Source organism: Cavia porcellus, unplaced genomic scaffold (assembly GCF_034190915.1).
Source record: "Cavia porcellus strain 051 isolate PalLab524CR breed Dunkin Hartley unplaced genomic scaffold, mCavPor4.1 scaffold_20, whole genome shotgun sequence".
Lineage (NCBI taxonomy): Eukaryota > Metazoa > Chordata > Mammalia > Rodentia > Caviidae > Cavia > Cavia porcellus.
The window spans coordinates 49,407,758-49,424,899 of NW_026947503.1; the positions used below are offsets into that span (position 1 = coordinate 49,407,758).

At 39.5% G+C, this 17,142-nt stretch overlaps 1 protein-coding gene across 1 annotated transcript in view; it reads right to left on the reverse strand.

Moving 5' to 3' along the window:
- The window catches only part of Mep1b (meprin A subunit beta), a 29,578-nt gene extending 12,685 nt beyond the window's left edge, over nucleotides 1-16,893 (reverse strand). Inside the window, exons 1-9 of the mRNA XM_013157073.2 lie at nucleotides 16,728-16,893; nucleotides 14,989-15,007; nucleotides 14,113-14,163; nucleotides 13,980-14,023; nucleotides 11,325-11,403; nucleotides 5,371-5,488; nucleotides 4,010-4,188; nucleotides 2,512-2,730; nucleotides 1,716-1,868 (exon numbers count right to left, since the gene is read on the reverse strand). Coding sequence (XP_013012527.1) covers nucleotides 1,716-1,868; nucleotides 2,512-2,730; nucleotides 4,010-4,188; nucleotides 5,371-5,488; nucleotides 11,325-11,403; nucleotides 13,980-14,023; nucleotides 14,113-14,163; nucleotides 14,989-15,007; nucleotides 16,728-16,790 — 925 coding nt within the window. The 5' untranslated portion in view covers nucleotides 16,791-16,893. The remainder of the gene's footprint in view (nucleotides 1-1,715; nucleotides 1,869-2,511; nucleotides 2,731-4,009; nucleotides 4,189-5,370; nucleotides 5,489-11,324; nucleotides 11,404-13,979; nucleotides 14,024-14,112; nucleotides 14,164-14,988; nucleotides 15,008-16,727) is intronic.
- Nucleotides 16,894-17,142: the final 249 nt, after the last annotated feature.

Genomic DNA, 17,142 nt, shown 5'->3' on the forward strand with positions numbered 1-17,142 from the left:
TCTTTGCTTGTCTTCATTTACCATGAGCTGTGAAGACACAACAAACTTAAGTATCCACTGCTAATTTAGAAAAAACTCTAATGTGAGGTGTTGGGTCATGTCTAAGCAGCCAAACTAAAAGGCAGATTCTGGCAGGAACACCTTTCAAGAATCCCTATCTAGTCCAGTTCCAAGTGGGAATAGCTGCCATCAGTAAGACACCACAGAGAGTCATCCCCACCCTGAAAATATGAAAAGGGAAATGGAAATTGAAGGAGAACTTGAAACATGGTTAGCTAGAAATGTAGTATCTGTGTATCCTCAGGCTCATTTGAGGTGCAGATGTAAGTACTTGTGGAAAAGTGAAAGCAGTGTGCCAGGGCAGCAGAGAGAGGTGGCCAGGAATTCAGGGCCTCGCTGGCCTGACCATTTTAAAAGAAGTACGCTCTAAGTTCTTTGGTTTTCAAGCAGAAGTGGGAGTGGAAATAGAAAAGGAAGAGAAGAGGGGAAAAAGGAGAAGAAGAAGAAAGAGAAAGAATAAATGAATGAACATGAAAGAAAGAGAAACAATCACTTTTATCAATTTGCTGCCAGAAATGAGCAAGCAAATAAAAGTTTGCTACTTATAACAAAATGACTACTTAAAAATAAAACTGGAAAAAGATCACAATCTGGATAAAGTTAAATGAACTGTACTTGCTATCTTCACGTTTTAAGTATTTTTGTAATAGGAACATTGTAATCATATGTAGCTGCAGTCCTGAAAAGAAGTAACCTAAAACCCAGTGCTGTTCATTAGAAAATCTGTTGTCCCAGGAGTCCGCCACGCTGGGACTGGGAGGAGCCCACCAAGAAGCCAACTAGCCAGCCTTTCTGTTAAGGCCCAGGAAGAGAAAAGTCAGATAGCAGCTCCCATGAGCCTACCAGTGCGTCGGCTGAGAATCAAACACACGTACCCCCCACCTTCTGTAAGCAATGAGCTGGTCTGGAGGACAGGCTGAGTTGATAGCAACTGAGGTACAAAAGCAACTAAATGCTTGTATGGTCTGGTTGATTTTGCAGGCCTGGGGCCAGTGGTCTGAGCATCTGTTGGGAAATGACAGTATGCAGTACAGCAAATATGGATGATTTCCTTCCATCTGTCTTTGAAATTCAATATTGTTCTCACTGTTTTGTTCTGATTAATTTTTTTGCCTTATTCAGGGTTCTGTTTTGATTGGTTTTACTCTGATTTGTTTTGGTTTAATTTTGCCATACCTGACAGAATAGATAACTACTGTGATGATAACAAGATACACTACAGTAGCCACTGTTGTTTTCCTAGTATCCTGCTTTGAAGTTCTGTACCAATTTTGCCACTTTGTTTTGATTGTCTTGGTTCTGTTTTGTTTTGTTGGATTTTATTATCTTTAAAATTTTTTTAAAAAGGAGTTTTTTGTACTGCTTGAAAACACCGCTACTATTCCTGACAGGAGTCCTGTTAGGAGCACAGTCCTCTTGGGCTCTGAGCACATGCTGATAGAGTCCTCACAAAACACATGTCTGAGTCCCAGGAAAATATTCTTAGTGAGTAAAAGCAAAAAAGATTAATTGCATCCTTATAATGCACAAGGCTTAGCCCTAAAAGAAAATCATTAATGACTGAAAGAAGTGAGCGATCAAATCTAAGTCTATAGTAGCAAAGGCAAAGGTTAGACCAGTGATTAAAATATGCGGAAGGTTCTCCCTCCTCTTACCCTGGCACTGTCCCATGTTGGAATGATCATTCTCTGGGCCCCCAGGAGCCTGGGAAACCTGTTGCCAGTCAACACTATCTCCTGAACTTTGGGTCATACCACATATATTTTCCAGTTCAAAATTGCATGAGTCCATAAAACTCAAGGAAGAAGCTACAAGAGTAAAAAAAACAATTATTAACACTTATACAACATGATAACCTAAGTAATAAATCTGAGTTTATCTCACAAGTCTGAGAAACACAAGGTTGGCATTAAATGGGACACTTCATTAGCTCTGGAAGCTGATGACTGCAGACCCCTCTTTTTCTGCAAAAGATCTATCAAGAGTGCTTAGTTCTGTGGATGTGAATAAGCTGCCTGCAGCAAGTGATTTTTTTCTTCTAATTAATACATTTGCAGAAACGTGAATCCATACCCTCCCTGTTATTCAGATAATTAAGCCACAACCCTGATTATTTGATCCCATTTATATTGTAACTCTGTATCTTTCAGCTATATCTAGCTGAAAAAGGTTGCAGTATTAAACTGGTCTATATTTGATTTACGACAATCCACAAAACTGCTTGGATCATATTCCTGCAAGTCTCTAATTTTGTTTTAGGACCAAAAGGCCAGACCTTCTGAGAAGAAAAATGCTGTATTCAAGTCACAAATTGGAGTCTAGGTCCTGCTTATTTTGTTTTCCCTAAAAATCAAATTTCCATAACTTCAGAAAACCCAAAACAGCACAGACATCATTTTTTCCAACATGGCAGGGTGAAATACAAGTCATTTCAAAGAACCTGTCACGTACTGCAGTTGTACAGTCGGTTCAACTTTAAGAGATCATAATCACTGAAATCCATTCGTTGGCCAATCACATCCTCGAAGTCGGAGATTCTTGTTACAATTGTTGGCTGTGTTCCATTTTGGAATGCAGTTTTACTGTAGTGCATCACAGAATTGTAATCATAAGGAACATTCAGGGAATCTGATTGTTTGTCATCGTAGATGTTAAAATTGTGCTCTCTGCCTAAATGATATAAAAAATCTTTAATTGATGTTCATAAAATTCAGCTCCTCTTACTCTACACACTGATAGCTTGCAAAAGGAAAACATAATAAACTACAGCTAATTTTGCTAATTGATCTACTGTATTTCAAATGTTTCATATGTTCTTGTCTTTGGCTATAATATTCATGCTAAAATCATGATTCCAGCAGTCCCACCAGACATATTTCAGACTTCATTACAGGCCAGATTTGGAATATGAGCATTTGGTCTAGAGCTCTAGAAACTGCTGATAGAAAGCAAATCCTAAAAAGTGGTGAAGAAACATTCAGGCTCAGGGACCATTGATAAAGAAAGTTTGAGGGCATTCACAGCAGATGGAGATGAAACTAAGAGACTCTGGAAAGGCTGATGAGGTGCAACCTGGGGATGATAATAGACAAGAGCCATTAGAAAGGATCACCGTAGTCAGGCAGGGGTTACTAGGTCACTGAAATATATGTGAACAGACTCACATCATGGAGACTACAGTTAATAATAACATATTACATATTTCAAAATTACTATGAGAAAATTTCAAATGTCTCACCCCCAAAATGTAGTGAGGTGAAAGATATGCTAATTACTTTTAATCATTCCACACTATGCATATAAGTCAAAACACCATTTTGTAGACTACATACATAAATATGTATGATTTATCAATTACACATATTCATTTTTAAAAACTAAATGTATACATTCAGAGAAAATGCCTGATCACTTAGCATTTTACTAATGGGCAAATGATTACAACTTGAGATCAGATGATTTTAGGGGCATAGTAAGGTGTGCTTCTGCTCTCCAAATCTTATAAATGTGACAAGTTTCTACCACAACTAAGACTGAGATTTCTAAAGGCTGGAATCATACATTAAGACAACACTTCGCTTACACTAGAAATCTTTTTGCAGCTATGCAGTAACATAACTAATTATAAGTTTGATTTGCTTTAACCTAGGATTTCTTAATTTGACCATAGATGTTTTCCCTGTAGAAATCCGTGATGTGTGTGGGGCAGCATATTTTGGGAAACACTAAATTCTCAGATTATGAGAAGCTCAAAAGTACAATAGCTGGCACCCCAACAACTTTAAGAGGCTCTAATTTATGATGAGTTAGAGGATTAATGAAGCAAAACATCAAAACATGAGAATTGTTCAACTATTAACAATTAATGCAAATAACAAGCAGGGACAAGTGGTTAGAAACTCAGCATTTTAAACTACAAATAATTTTTTTAAAACCAAGAAAACTGTACCTGTCAGGATTCTGTCCCAAACTATCGTGACATAGTCATCCCGATCAGAACGCGACTGCTCGTGCCAGAACCCCAGCGCGTGGAGAAACTCGTGCTGTACTGTGGCTATTCTGTCACAGCTCGCGCCGATGGAGAGCTCTTGCCTGCCCGTGCGCCTGTTTCCCACGTAAGACCAGCAGCTTGTGGAGGTTTACAGAAAAGAGAAGAGGTGTGTCAGGGGTGCACGCTGAGCTCACAGAGCAACGCCCTCGCTGCCTCCTCCACTCCAGAGCTCACCTAGGTCCTTCCCTCTTGTACCTGGACATTGCTTGCTTCTCTCACAGCTTCGAAGGGAAAAATAAAAACTACACATGAGCCGAAATGTACAAGCTGTGAGACAAGTGGCATACAGCCCCACTCCTCTGATTTAACATCGGAAGTCTCCTTGTATCTATGAAAGTATTTTTTGGGTAAGAGAATCTATATCTAGCTGCCTTACTGTGCAACAAAGAGAAAAGAAGCTGTGGCCCCATCCTGAAGAAAGCCAGGGCCTTGGGCAGTTGCTGGGATATAATGTCACTGACACAGCAGTCTCTTGAGAACCCAGAAGACTAACTCTGCCCCATAAGCCTAGCACCCTGGGAGGCTGAGGCAAGAGGGTGGCAAGGTCAAGCCCAGTCTAGGTAACTTAGCAAGTTACTGAGATCCTGACTCCTAAAAGTGAGAGAACACTGGAGACTGTAGCTTAATGTGAAGGCTCTAAGTTCAAAACCCCTTCACACACACACACACACACACACACACACACACACACACACACACAGAAGCAGAACAAATAGCGGGGGGGGGGGGGCGCACACCTGTAATCCTAGCACTTGAGAGGCTGAGGCAGGAGGATCACTGCAAGTTCTGCACTACACAGTGAGTTCAAGACCAACCTGAACTACATATTGAGACTGCTTTTAAAAACACGAAAACGAAGAAGAGGGAGAAGAAGGAGGAAAAGGAGGAGAAGAGAAGGAGGAAGAGGACTCATCCCTTGTCGTGGTTTAGGTCCTCGAAATCCTCCTGTTCACAGTGGGCTTTGGGAAGGTGATTGGATCGCGCTCACTACACCCACGGCCCAGCGCGCTGCTAGGAGACAGGACGCGGGGGGGCCTCTCTGGGGCTCTGCTGGAAGGGTCCCTAGCTCCTGCCTAGAACCCCAGAGCTTCCTGACTGCCACAACATCTCCACGGAGACCTTCCAGCGTGCCATTTCTGCCTTTCCACTAAGCACGGGTGGAAAAAGTGCGCCAAAATAAACCCTCTCTCCTCTCCTACGGGGGAGTTGGGCATTGTGTCTGAGTGACGCGAAAGTCACCGAGACATGCTTCCACTTACCCGCTGTCCTTGATCACTGATATGTAGTTAGCTTCTCCATCCCAAGGCTTGAAGTCAATGCACGTTTTTAGGCGATACCGTTCAAATGCATTGAGGATAACTCCTTTGGCGTTTATTTCTAAGATAAAAGAGCAAACACATATAAAGAGTAAATATATAAAATCACCACTGGCCAATTCACCGCAAACACATATAAAGAGTAAATATATAAAATCACCACTGGCCAATTCACCGCAAACACATATAAAGAGTAAATATATAAAATCACCACTGGCCAATTCACCATCAGTGTAGGACATGAATAGTATTGCTGCTCCTGAGTTAGTCCCTTCATGAATGTTTAATATAGTTGTATAAAATTTACTACCCCATACTAATTGTCTCTACAAGTATTTGAAGCCAGGTGTGGTGGTACGTGCACGTATTCCCAGCACTCTTACAGGCTGAGGCAGGCAGATTGCACATTTGGGCCACACCATTTTGTCTCCAAATAAAAAAGGAAAAAGGGCTAGGAATGAGTGAAAGCTCTGGGGTTCAGTATGCAGTGCTGTCAGGGGACAGGATGTGAAGCCCTGGATTATTCCTCCCGTCCCTTCTTTTTCTTCCTATTTCTCTGAAGTCCAGTAGCAGCATGTCACTAAACAATAAGGACATTTCCTTACCTCATAAAATATATATGGTGGGTCATGGCAATCAGAGTGAGTAATCACACTCGTATGCTTCATCTGAGAAGCTCCTATATATATTTAAAGCCTCACAGCAGAGCTTTTAATTTGAGGATGCTGAAATGGGAGGGCCACAAATACCACGAAATGGCATGCCAAGAAAATATATCTATCTGTATCTGAAAAGTATATTTTTTTTAGGGAGAGCATTTGTGAGCTTTGCAACTGAGCCCAGGACCAAAATGAAATTAAAAATCATCACTTTGGAGACAACAATGATGCTAACAGTTGGACAGAGATAGACCTCAAAGCAGGCAGAGGTGGAAGCAAACTGTATTTCTCTATATTTTTAAAAGAAAAAGACTTACAAGAGAGCTAGAAGAAGGAGCTATATGATGCACAGGGAGAGACACTGATGAGATCAAAGACCAAAGAAGTGAAGGACAGAGGCCTGCCAGGGTGGAGCCTACAGGGCAGAGGAGGAACACTTACTTGGACTATGGAGGCACACACATTTCTCCCCTATATCTATGTCACTTTTGATCCCAAAACCTTTGTCTCTTTAATTAATCTTTATAGTTGTAAGCTTATCAGTTCAGTGAGGGAGTAAAATCAGTGGTGATGTCGTGAGGATAGAAAGTAAAGTGAAGTTCCAAGTCAAGTGTTCATGCCCTGACCCGGAGAAGGGCCCATTGTGTGGACATTTGTGGCAAAGGACACAGAATGCCTCTGTCTTTCAGGACTGAAAACTAGATTCCCCAAATCTAAGGTCCCCAAATCTGTGGGTCATCAGGACCACTCAGAGTTCAACCTGTTATAATACCACAATAATAATGTACATTCTGTGTACAGCTAGAAAAGGCACATAAACAAAAGGACATTTAAAATCTTAGTACTGAAGAATATTCAATCAAGCTTACCAAGCTTTTCACTTAGGAGTACACACATTCATAGATATTCCATTTATACAAATGAAGTCACAGTCCTTACACTATTTTATAAACTGTTTTTACTAAGTAATATGTCATTAAAACCATTCTCCATCATTAAGTACTGTTTTCACCATTTTAATGCCTGCATTAATGCCTGTCACACACCTAGTTAACTCTTTGTTGCCAAATATTCCAATTGTTTTGAAAGTTCTAGGCTGTAACTATCAAATTTGTAACACTATTTCAGATCTAATACCTCCTTAACATAGGACAGGATGATACCAGTCACCACATCACCAGACAACAGAATGCAAATGGGGCATGGTAACCTGGGCCGTTTATCAAAGCTCGGTAAAGAGAATTCCCATCTCAGGTTGACTTGTTCTGGGAATCAACTCAGGTAACACATGTGAAAGTATTCTTATTAGTAGAGGCCTCCAAGATGTTCACTTACCACGTGGCTTTGCGACCACAGGCCTTAATTAATTGTGCAACACACATGCAGCAAAGCCCCACCTCCAGTCACGACAGGAATCCTAAGGGATGTGGAAAGTCCCCCAAGATCCTAGGATCTCAGCAAGAAGCTGTGCAGGGTGATCTCCCCTTTACTAGGTACTTTGGGTCCCTATCCCTTCCCCCCCATGCTCATCGCTACTCACTTTACCTCCAGCCTTTCCTCCCTTCTCCCTTTCTTCCCCTAAGCCTTGCACTCAGGCAAGGAGCTGTAGCCAGCTCCTAGACAATGCCTGGAGCTGAATCTGAGGCCTTGCTGGCAGAATTTCAAGGTGAACCAACCAGAATCTGAGAACTATGGACCATCCAGAAATCCTTTCCAGGAAGCCCATCACAAGTATTCATTTTTGCTTCATGGGAAAGTGGATTCCCTTGGTAATTTCTTTAGTCTGAGTCTTTAGACCATGATCAATGTTTCTGAAATGTGAGGAAATACTTGACCTACTTTGAACACAGACAATTAATTTAGTTCCACAGTACTACACAGAGGTATTCTGAATAAGAAAAATGCAAGATTATATAATTTTAAAAGTAATCTACAGAAATTTAAAGTTTAATTCTATTGTAAAGATTGGGGAGTCAGGGACATAGCTCAGTGGTATGGCACCTGTCTAGCAAGCACAAGGTCCTGAGTTTGAGGCCTAGTACCAAAAAAATCAAAACGACAACAACAAAAATCTTTAAACTCTGTTGTAAAAACTATACTATGGAAAAATACAGTAGCTGGACAAAGAACGAAAATATAACTGTAAAAATGTGCTCATTTGGGATGATAGATCTAGGCTGTTTTTAAACCATTGTATTCTAGTCCTATAAGTTTTATTAATTTATTTTTAAATATTTATTAACTACCAGAGACCAGACTAATCCTCATATTTGCAAAATGAAAAATAGTTCCTTTGCATAAGGCATTCACTATGCTGGTTATAATATTGCTTAAAAATAGGTCAGCTCGTTCACTGGTAGAATGCTTGCCTAGCCAGGACCAAGCTGAGGGTTTAGTCCTTAGTACTGAAATCAGTCAATCCATAAAGTAAGAGAGTCTGTTAATTAAAACAAAAGCAGGTCAATGAAACCAGGATAGCTTTGCAAAAACACATGGAAAAAATACCTTAAGAGGTCTACTCAAAGCTCACTTACCTTTCGTAAAACACAGGTATTTTTTAAAGAAATATTTAAAAATTTAAAAACAAAAGTACTTTTAAATGTTTTAATGAGTCCGTGTTTGCAGTGCCTAGTACCTGTGAGCGGGTGGCACTGGTACATAATACCTCTTACTTCTTTGCTCATCTCCTTCCTTCTTTGTCGCCCCTCTCCCTCCATCTCTTGATTCCCCTTCCCATTTGAAAAAGTCTCTCCACTTTCTATCTTTTATTGGGTTATTAATATCTTGGGTTTCTCATAGGAGAGAAACCATGTGATATTTAAGCTGATTTATTCCACTTAACATTATGGTCTCAAGGTGCCTACAATGCCTCAAGTACTTTCTTTATGGCAGAGTAGAATTTAAAAATGTTTTAATCAAAAGACTAAGCCAAAAATAATTCTTTTAAATCTTTCATGTTTCCCTTGATTCCAAAAGTCAATAATAAATATCTTTCCTTCCTCATATTCCAAGAGCTCCTCACATTGGTAACTTCTCGTGGTTAATTATTCCAGCCCTGGCTTCACCTACCATACTTGGGTTGCGTCTATGCTTCTGGCCAACCTCCCTTGACAATAACTCAAATCAATTTTACTTCTAGTGATTACATCCTAGCTCTCACCCAGATTTATCCACTCTTGTTTATAAATCCTCTCCTCCCCAAAAAAGAGTTTTGGGTCACAGTCTCTTCATTCCTTTCCTGAGTTTTTTCAATAGTCTTTTCTTGTTTTTATACTTAGGATGAAATCTAGGGCCTTGCCTATGCTAGCCAAGCTCTCTATCACTGAGCTTCATTCCCAGTCCTCTTTGGTTGTCTTCTAACTGGATGCCCTGCTCTCTTTGTGCCCTCCTAATAACAAACTTTTCTAGGGCTGGGGATTTAGCTCAGCGGTATAAGCGCCTGCCTTGCAAGCAGGCAGTTGTGAGTTCGATCCCTGGTACCGATAAAAACGAAAAAGACAAAAAAAAAAAAAAAAAAACCTTTCTATATACTAATCAGAGAAACCATTACAAATTATTAAATGCACTTATAACTCACTTCCACAATGAGCTTTTTGGTGGCTCCACATTACCACCTGTGCACACTAGGTCCAGGGCCCAGGGTCCGTGCATAAATCACCTACACTGCACATTCACTGGAGTGCGTGCCTATCCACAACACTGATCTGCAAAGAGCACCCATCCACAACTATATCGAGGTTCCCTGTTTGTCCTTGAGTATGTGTACCTCGCTATTCCTCCCAGTCCATTCCTCTCTGCTGCATGGCGTCATTAGCTCCCCGCCCCCAATCTCAGTTCCAGGTAGGAGTTCATCTCTTCTACGCGCCTTTGCACACTGTGGTCCATCCTTCTGCACTGCCCTTCTCTTGCTATCAGTGGCCATGCCGTGCCACACTGCACCTTTGTGCCGACTAGAAAAAGATACCTTATCTGGGCAAGAGCCCTTACTGAGCAGGAGAATGAACAGCAGGCACAGGTAACAAAACACAGAGAATGCAAATCTGATAGGAGCCCTACTTGTCCCCATCTTGGGCATCAAGAGGTGAAGAACCAGCACAACCTCCCCTGCGGCCCTGCTGCCTGGGGTCACTGGAGCACAGTGCAAACGCTGACACCTGCACTGAGTGAAACCCCGCTCCTGCTCACTTTCCTAGCTCAGTGACTACATCACTAATCATAATATTTATTCTAGTCCATTAAAATTCCATTTTGGCTTATCTGAATTTCCACTGAAATGCTTGTTCCTTAAGGAAACCTTTTATTTCTAAAGAGACTTTCCTCAAATAGCACTTTCCAAACTGATATGAATCCATGACGTCATAGTCTCCAGTCCACAGATGAAATGAGGGCGATGTTTAGAGTTTTTCATCACAATTAAAATTTTTTTTTCTTTTTGAACCAGGAATCAAACTCAGGACCTCACATTTGCCAGGCAGGCGCCGTGCCACTGAACTACAATCCCGATCTTAAATTTCTTTTATGCAGAGATCTATACTTAATTTTGGTTTAGCTTCTTCAGAGTTTTTAGCAATGTAACACTAATAATATTTCTTTTATGAAAAATAATATAGAAGATTATTAAGATTCTGATTGGCAAAATAAAGCGTTGGTAAACAAGGGCTGGGGATTTAGCTCAGCAGCATAAGTGCCTGCCTTGCAAGCGTACAGTTGTGAGTTCAATCCCTGGTACCGATAAAAAAAAAAGAGTTGGTAAACAGTTCCAGTCTCAAAAGATTTATTTGGTTGATTACTGTATGATTTTACACATTTGTCTTTTTCATTTTTATCAGTGCCGGGGATCAAACTCACGACCGCCTGCTTGCAAGGCAGGTGCTTATGCCGCTGAGCTAAATCCCCAGCCGGTTTTACACATTTGTAAAATCTGGACATACTAGTGCTTTCAAATAAGGAGCAGCTCCCTATTCTTTGATGCCCTGAGCATCCAATACAAAGTAGTCCCTGAATAAATGTTCATTGAACTGATCCTGAAAAACAACAAATGGCAAATGTTCTGGCAGAGTCATTTCAGGTATTTTGGTTGTTCATTTTGTTTTCTATTTAAAAATAAATATACATAACCACACAAAAGAAGAAACAAACAAAATCTTAAACATCAAACATCTACCCATGTGAACGATATGTCCCCATATTCTATGAGGAAGGTACATTAGTTATGGGTACTCCCCAATGTGTACTAACCCAAGCTGTCTTCTAAAACATATGGAATGGTATGAGGCCATCTGTATTCTGCTCCAATGATGGAATTTCTACCTTGTGCCTGTCAAAAGTAAATATGAAAGGGTTACTTAAACTAATCAGGCAAAAACAATCAATAGTTCATCTGGAAATGAACGAAGCTTAGAGCTCTCTTAGCCAGCCCAAATAGATTGCCTATATCTCTGCTTTTATCATAATATGATAGCTTCTAGGAAGAAGTAACTAAGCAGGCCAGGGACTTAGCTCTCAGGCTCAAGTACTTGCCTGGTAAGCATGATGTCATGAGATCGATCCCCAGTACCAAAAAAAAGAGACTAATTTCAATCAGTAATTCATTGATAAAATTGAAGAAGAAATAATGCCAAGAAATGACTAGGAAAAACTGACCTACAAATATTAGTAGATTTTTTTCCTAAAAATTAAAATATACAAGAAATAAGCCAAGGGTAGAGCTCAGCAGCACAGTGACTGCCTGGTAAGCATGAGGTCCTGACTTTGAGTCCTAGTACAAAAAGTACAAGAAAGAAATGGTAACAAAACATAAAAATCTGCATCTTACAATCTCAGAAAACTCACACATGAGCTTAGCCAGTTTTCCAAATAGCGCAATTTTGAATTTTAAAATAGAAAATTAATAATATTTCGTTACTGTCTCCATCCAGGTAACACATGAATGTTATTTTAGGGAATAAGTTTCCCTCAGCAATAAATGTACCAAGATTTATCTTTATGTTGCTTATATCTAGAGGAGAAAGAAAACAAAGTTAATCAAAATGAATTTAAGCGTAGTGGAGGAAATATTTACCAAAAAAAAAAAAAAAAAAGGAAGGAGATAGAGACAAGTAGTTAATGAGTAAAGAGAGAAAAGAGATGATTTCAGAGAGGAGAAGGAGCCTAGAATTTAATAGTGCAAGGCCTTGACAGCATAACCGAATGCTACAGGAAGCTGTTAAAGAGGTTCAAGCCAAGAATGAAATGATGCCTGTTTAAAAAACAGCTTTGCTATACGAGATGGAGACCGGTACAAAGTAGAAATGAGAGGACAGGCTATGCGTGATGGTGCACGCCTGTAATCCCAGCACTCAGGAGGAGGCTGAGGCAGGAAGATTGCTAAGAGTTCAAGGCCAACCTGGGCTACATAGTGAAATCCTGTCCAAGGGGAAGGGGGAGGGAAGTGGGACAGCAATATTTGAAATAGGAAGACAAGTTAGAAAGCTGTTAGAAAAACCCAGCAGGAAATCACGGGGCTGGAGATAGGCTAATGGAGAAAAGCAGACACCCTGGGGTGGATGTTGCAGGTAGAAATGACAGAACTGGAAGGTGGAGTGGCCAGGGAATGGGGAAAGGGGAAGAAAGGACGAAGATCTTAAAGTTTTCATTTACTTAGTGCAGTCAGGTTAGGGACTGATGACTTTACAGGAAGGGAGGCTGGAGAGGAAGGTCAGGGTGGGGAAGGACAGAGGGCAGCTCAGATCTGAGACGCGCTGGGGATGTCAGATGCAGCAGAAGTGGTCCTCAGAAGGACCAGCATGGAGCACTGAGGAAGAGCGGGACTAGAGCTCTGCATTTGAAGTTGCTGGCACAGAGATGACGTTTAAAACCCTGGCACTGAGGAGAGAACGCAGAGGAAGAAAGAGCAGGCCCAGGCCTAAGCCAGCTCCAAGCCCTGCTTCCTGCGGGGCGGGGCCTGAGGCGCGGGGGCGGGGCTTGCGACATCCGGAAGTGACTCCAGATTGGCGGCAGGGGCGACCTGAGGTCTACTGGGTAATCTCCGAGTGGGAGGGTGGCTGACTTCAGGTTATGGCGCACCGTGTCAAAGTGCCTGCTCTTACTTTTATGGATTCCCCAGTACAGAAGCATTTTGTAATGATGTGCTGAGCAAACACCCTACTTCACGCATCATCACCCAAGGGATAGTTTTTAAAGGGTTTTGACTCTGGTGGGCATAAATAAACACAAACCCCTAAATCGACATGTAAATCCACATATATGTTCACCTATGTGTCATGATAGATAAAAACTCTTTATTAACCAGTATGGAAGGTCCTTTTTGGCAAAGCTACCTTTAGTTGAGTGGGAGAAGTCACAAAATCTATTTTTTATGACAAAAAAATTCATTGAATGATTCATTGAAGATGTTTAAAAAGTCAGCTGAATTTTGATTCAACTAGATTGACTGGAAGTTCTATTTTTAAATGAAATGTTTCATACTGTTTCAGTCTGATCAAGAAGACCAAGACACGTGTCATGGGTGATGGTGACTTTCGTGACACAGAAACCTGAATAACAAAAGATGGTGACAGTATTATAGAGGTTTCTCGGAGGACTCATACACAGTGAATAAATGAAGCACTGTGATTCTGTGCCCGCAGCGATGACTATGTCTACCAGGTTCAAATCAGAAATAACATGGTATCACTGCTTATTTAAAAGATGACTTTGCCATCAGAGGTTGGAACGGGTACAAGGTAGAAAAGGCTGTGAGAGAACAATTGAAATAGACAAATTAGAAAGCGGTGAGAAAAATCCAGCAAAAAGTGATAGGGCTTGAATTAGGTTACCCAATCATTCTCATCTACTCTGTATTTAGCTTTCAGCGACTGATAGAAGATTCATCCTAGGACTGTTGTAACTCACCCCATTAAGTCTGATGTCTCCCTGAAAAAGATCCAGGCCCAAATCTAAGAGCAGTGCGAAGACAAAATTCATGTCAGTACATTGGATTCAAATTATCCACATAACAGATGATGTTCACAAAAAATCCACAAACCTTCATTGATATCGAATATATCCCGATCAGTTCCACCATCTACATCTTTGACTAAAATAACAAAGAAAAACACATTGAACATTACATTTAGTAAAGGATAAAAATCTTTCTCAATTACATAATTATAAGTAACTGAGTTTCTTTTGCTTCTCTTGATCCTGAGTCAGCATAGTTGATTAATAGATTGAGGACCTCCCATGGACCAGGCTAAGGATTAAAGATCTCTTGCATATAAAGTCTATCCAATCCACAGCACTTGAATTGTCACATGACTTCAGAAATGTAAAACTGGTCACTTTGTGTATTATAAACTTATCTTGAAAGATCAGATTATATGACTTATTAAATAGTAAGCAAATGTTAAAAATTAGCCAATACAGCCCTATTTACTTACATGTGCAAGTCCCTTGGTAATAATTTACCTTGGATTCTTGAGCATAATTCCTAAGCTAATGTTGAATTGCTGTTTTAAATTGCAAAAGAGGATACATAATGTGGCTAAATTCCTAAGTGTGTAACTGAACAGGAGCAGACTATACTATCAGGCTCATCTGACTTTACGCAAAATAGTCAAAACAATAATAGCAAGCCTTTACAGAAGGTCTATATGTCTGTCATTGTAATTGGCCTTCCTTATGTCACCACCTATTTTTCTTCTGAGCCTTGGACCCTAGAACATGGACAATAAAATGTCCTCTGATAAGTCAAAAGACCAGCATTAGACCAAACTTCAATGCAATTTTTATATGGTAGTGCTGAGTATGTAATTATGTGTTATGCTCAGGGTTCAGTATATTCCAAGTCCTTCTGTTGCTCCATCAGCCATATAACCATCTTCTACTGTTAATCTAGAACAAAACTCAAAAATAGACTCACCAAAATTTTCTGGAGTTGGCTGGAAAACAAACATATAAAAAAGATATTATTATGATGTCCATGATATAATTGTCTTCTTGGTTCTAATTTATAACTATATCTTGTTGTCATTTGTTCATTACTATTACATATTAATTTCTGGTTTATATCCAAAACAACAAAGTGAGAGCCTAAAATGATGTTTTCACATCATATTCTTGCTTCATATAGGAACTAAAACTACCTGTTAAATAAATTTCAAGATAAAAGAAACGAGAAACCAACTTCAGAAATTGAAAAGAATGAAGAACACCACAAGGAATGTGATCGCTAGGTACTACAAACATGTACTAATAAAAAAAAAAACAAGAAAAAAAGAAGGAAGAACATAAGACTCTAACGCTCAGTTTAGTGTTTGCTTAAACATAATCCTCTACAGACTTACAGAACAATGTCAGAAAGACAAAATGTATTTCTAACATGGAAATATTATTGTCATTTGTAAAATTCCTTTTAAATAAAATTATGTTCAAGACCTCCTAGTCATATTTCATTTTCATGACTCTCCCAGTGTTCTGCTTTCAAAGACAATACCAAATATCTATGGAAAAAATAATAGGCATATTATATACTTTTAAAAAGTATTATTTTTTTATAATAGATTGTCTACAAATGACCGGTGAAATTCAGACTAAATGTACTGGGAAAAAACTGAGTCAAACTGGGAATTTTCTTATTGTAATTTAGTAAAAAAAGTTGATGGACCTAGTAGCGAGATGTGAGTTACATTACTGGTGTCACCAACGAACAGTAATTTAGTTCACTTTGCAGGTACTCAGACTGTAAAAAAGGATGCATATCTAACTTCTATGAGTGTCATGAGGGTTATATGATATACTGTAAAATCTCACTGTAAGATGTAATAGTAGCACAAGTGCAAAGTACAATTACATTAAAATACAGCCTATAGGCCTACACAAAATTGTTTGAGCATTTAACAAGATATGAGAATGAACTGGTTAGATGGTTAGCCCTATTTTTTTAATCTTAAAAAAGGTTAGTGTTGATTGTTCTATACTACAATCACACGTAAGCACACACTCGCAGAAGAATGTCATAGTTACCCAGTATTTGTTCTTAATTAGTTTTACATACATCAAAAGGTATCTTTTATTTACAGAACTCTCACTTTTATTCATAGACTATCAGCTCAATATAATAACTGTTATTTTAAATCAAAACTAAAGGTTTTCTCCCCCAGCCACAGGAAACTGCATTTAAAACCTTGCATCACTTTGTGTGACAAGCTATCTATCATTGTAGAGAGATTAGTCTAAACTGGCAAAGACACAAGAGAGAAATTCTGGGCTATAAAACTTGCTAAGTATTGACTGTGCCTTGAATATTTGTCAGACTTTTCATTCATGTATCAAGTTTTCCTGGTAGCAATCTATGTTTCATTTGGCACTACAAATAGAATGATTTTCAAAGTTCCCACTTGCCACTCTGACAAAAGAAAACTTGTTATGCCACAATGAAACTGAAGGAAAAACATAACTGCATGTCACTGTCTTGTATTCTTTTTCTGGTGGGGTTGCTTCGTACTACCCCATACCCAGAAAACCCTCCTGCCAGAAGAGGAAACACTTGAGATTAACATTTTGAAATATTTTTTTAAAATAAACAAACAATTGTTCATTACTGACTGATGTCAACTGCTCCCAATATTTCTAATTGTTTTCTGTACATAATTTCCTTACCAAGCCAGAAACCACAAGAAGGGCTCCAAAGAAGAGAGACCAAGGCAGAATCCATGAATCCATGTTGTAGCGTCTTGTTGAAAGTTGGAAAGTATGATATGTGGAGCAGAGTTGACTTTTTAAAAGGCAAACATCATAACTTACAGCCTTTGCTCTCAATGATCCATTTTGCAGGTCAGCTGTCTGCTGCAGCAACCTCCAATTAAGAAGTTAAAGTCCAATACTCTTCACACGCCTCTCATGTGTGTGTGTTTGTTTGTTTATTTTTTCCCTGTGCCAACATCCAATAGCTAAGCTTGGATAAGACCTTTTAATGAAATGCATTCCCTGACATATGTTTTCAAATCCCCAGGTCTATAAAATACCATTTTATAGGGGGAAAATCTATCAAACTAAGTTTTAATCTTAATCTTCC